Here is a 1,710-nt window from a genome sequence, read left to right on the forward strand (position 1 = left end):
TTTGGGTGAAATCAGTGGGATTTTGGGTGCTGGGAGGTGGGAAATGAAGATACAAATCCAGGGAAGGGGGGAAAAGGGAACTCAGAGCTCTGGAGAGAGAATCCCACAGGGCTTGGGGCTGGAAGGGACCTCAGAGCCCATCCCATTCCACACCTCCCGTTATCCCACGCTGCTCCGAGCCCCGTCCGAGACGGAGACCGGGAAAAATCCGAGTCCTTGTGCGGCTCCTCGGGGACACCGGAAAATTCCGATTTAGGGCGAGGACAAATCTGCGGCCGCGACATCAGCGCTTCCCATCCTCATTCCCAAAATCCCAACCTCGTCCCAGCCCAAACCAGGAGAGCTCCAAAGCCGGGAATTCCTCGTTTTCCCCATTGTCCATCTGTTGTCTCCTGGAGTTGGATTCTTCTTGAGGTTTTCCAGTTTTCCCGGCTGTTCCCGAGGCTCCGCGCTGAATTCCTGAATTCCCGAGGTTCTCGTCTCGCCGATGCCGTCACGGGGTTTGGCTTCCCGAGCTGATTCCGGGTGGAATTTTTTTCCATGAGCAGAAGTTCACAGCTCAAGGAACAAACCTTACAGGGAACGACCAAACACAGGAGCGGGAGAGGAGGATTTTCCAACACAATTCCCGCAGTTTGTTCCCATCCGGGTGTGAGATTTGGGGTTGTACAAACTGCTCAGGCCCCCAGGAAAAACATGAATCCTATCAATCCTCTCCAAACCAACAATAGCCAGATTCCCACCAGACAGCATTCCCAAAATTCCGGCTCTCTCCCGACATTCCTCCTCCCTCCATAAACAGAACCGGATTTCAACGGGAGCTGCGCGCGAAGCCGAGTTCGTTCCGGAGGTTCCAGAGCCACCTCCTGCCTTTCCGTTCGTGTTTCCTCCGGAATTCCCAGCTCCAGAGGACAAACATTCCCTCTGAATCCCTGTGGGAAGCACTTGGAACGCTGCCGAAGCCAACCATGAAAGGATCAGCACCAACCTTAATTCCATGGATCGGGAATCTCCCGAAGGATGGGAATGAAACCCCCGATTCCCACGGGATGAGTTTTTACCTCTCCGGGTTATTTCCCAATGCTGAATCTCCCAGGGATAGCCGGGACTCACCTCAGGGATGGGATCCAGGTTGGGAAAAACTTGGAATGAGCTGGTTTATGGAAAACGTTCCCATCTGTGGTAGGGGGTGACATCGGATGGGATCGGAGGTCCCTTCCCACCCAAACCAGTCTGGGGTTCTGGGAAGGGCCGTGGGAGCTCCAGAGAACTCCGAAGGAAATGCCAAGATGGAGGAAACAACGGTCTGGGGAGAGCTTCACCTTCCTCCTCTTCCTGGTGGATTATTTTGGGAAGCGCCGCTGCCGGGACAGGGAGAGCACGGCAGGGACCGGGAACACCCGACGGAAATCAGGCACCAGGATCGTGGAATGGTTTGGGTGGGAAAGGACCTTGGATCCCATCCAATCCCACCCCCAGATCAGGGATATTTCCCCAATCCCAGACAGATCCGAGTTTCAATGTCCAGCCCAGCCTTGGGCATTCCCAGGGATCCACAGGAAATCTGGGAATTCCTTGCCAAGATCCCAGCCCAATCTCCCCTTTCCCAGTGGAAGCCATTCCCTGGCTCCTGTCCCTGCAGCCCTTGGCCCCAGTCCCTCTCCAGCTCTCCTGGAGCCCCTGCAGGGACTCTCAGCATTCCCTGCATTT

At 55.6% G+C, this 1,710-nt stretch overlaps 1 protein-coding gene across 4 annotated transcripts in view; it reads right to left on the minus strand.

Annotated features, from left to right (window-relative positions):
- Positions 1-1,710, minus strand: part of LOC107199213 (zinc finger protein 638-like) — a 24,844-nt gene that overhangs the window by 14,238 nt on the left and 8,896 nt on the right. For 3 of the 4 annotated variants that reach the window (XM_033511711.1, XM_033511713.1, XM_033511712.1), the window contains exon 1: positions 154-1,596. The exons of the other annotated variant lie outside the window; for it this stretch is intronic. In XM_033511711.1, the coding sequence (XP_033367602.1) occupies positions 154-284 (131 nt within the window). In that variant the 5' untranslated portion in view covers positions 285-1,596. Of the gene's footprint in view, positions 1-153; positions 1,597-1,710 lie in introns of those variants that run through there. 4 annotated transcript variants of the gene reach the window in all.

Source organism: Parus major, unplaced genomic scaffold (genome assembly GCF_001522545.3).
Source record: "Parus major isolate Abel unplaced genomic scaffold, Parus_major1.1 Scaffold499, whole genome shotgun sequence".
NCBI lineage: Eukaryota > Metazoa > Chordata > Aves > Passeriformes > Paridae > Parus > Parus major.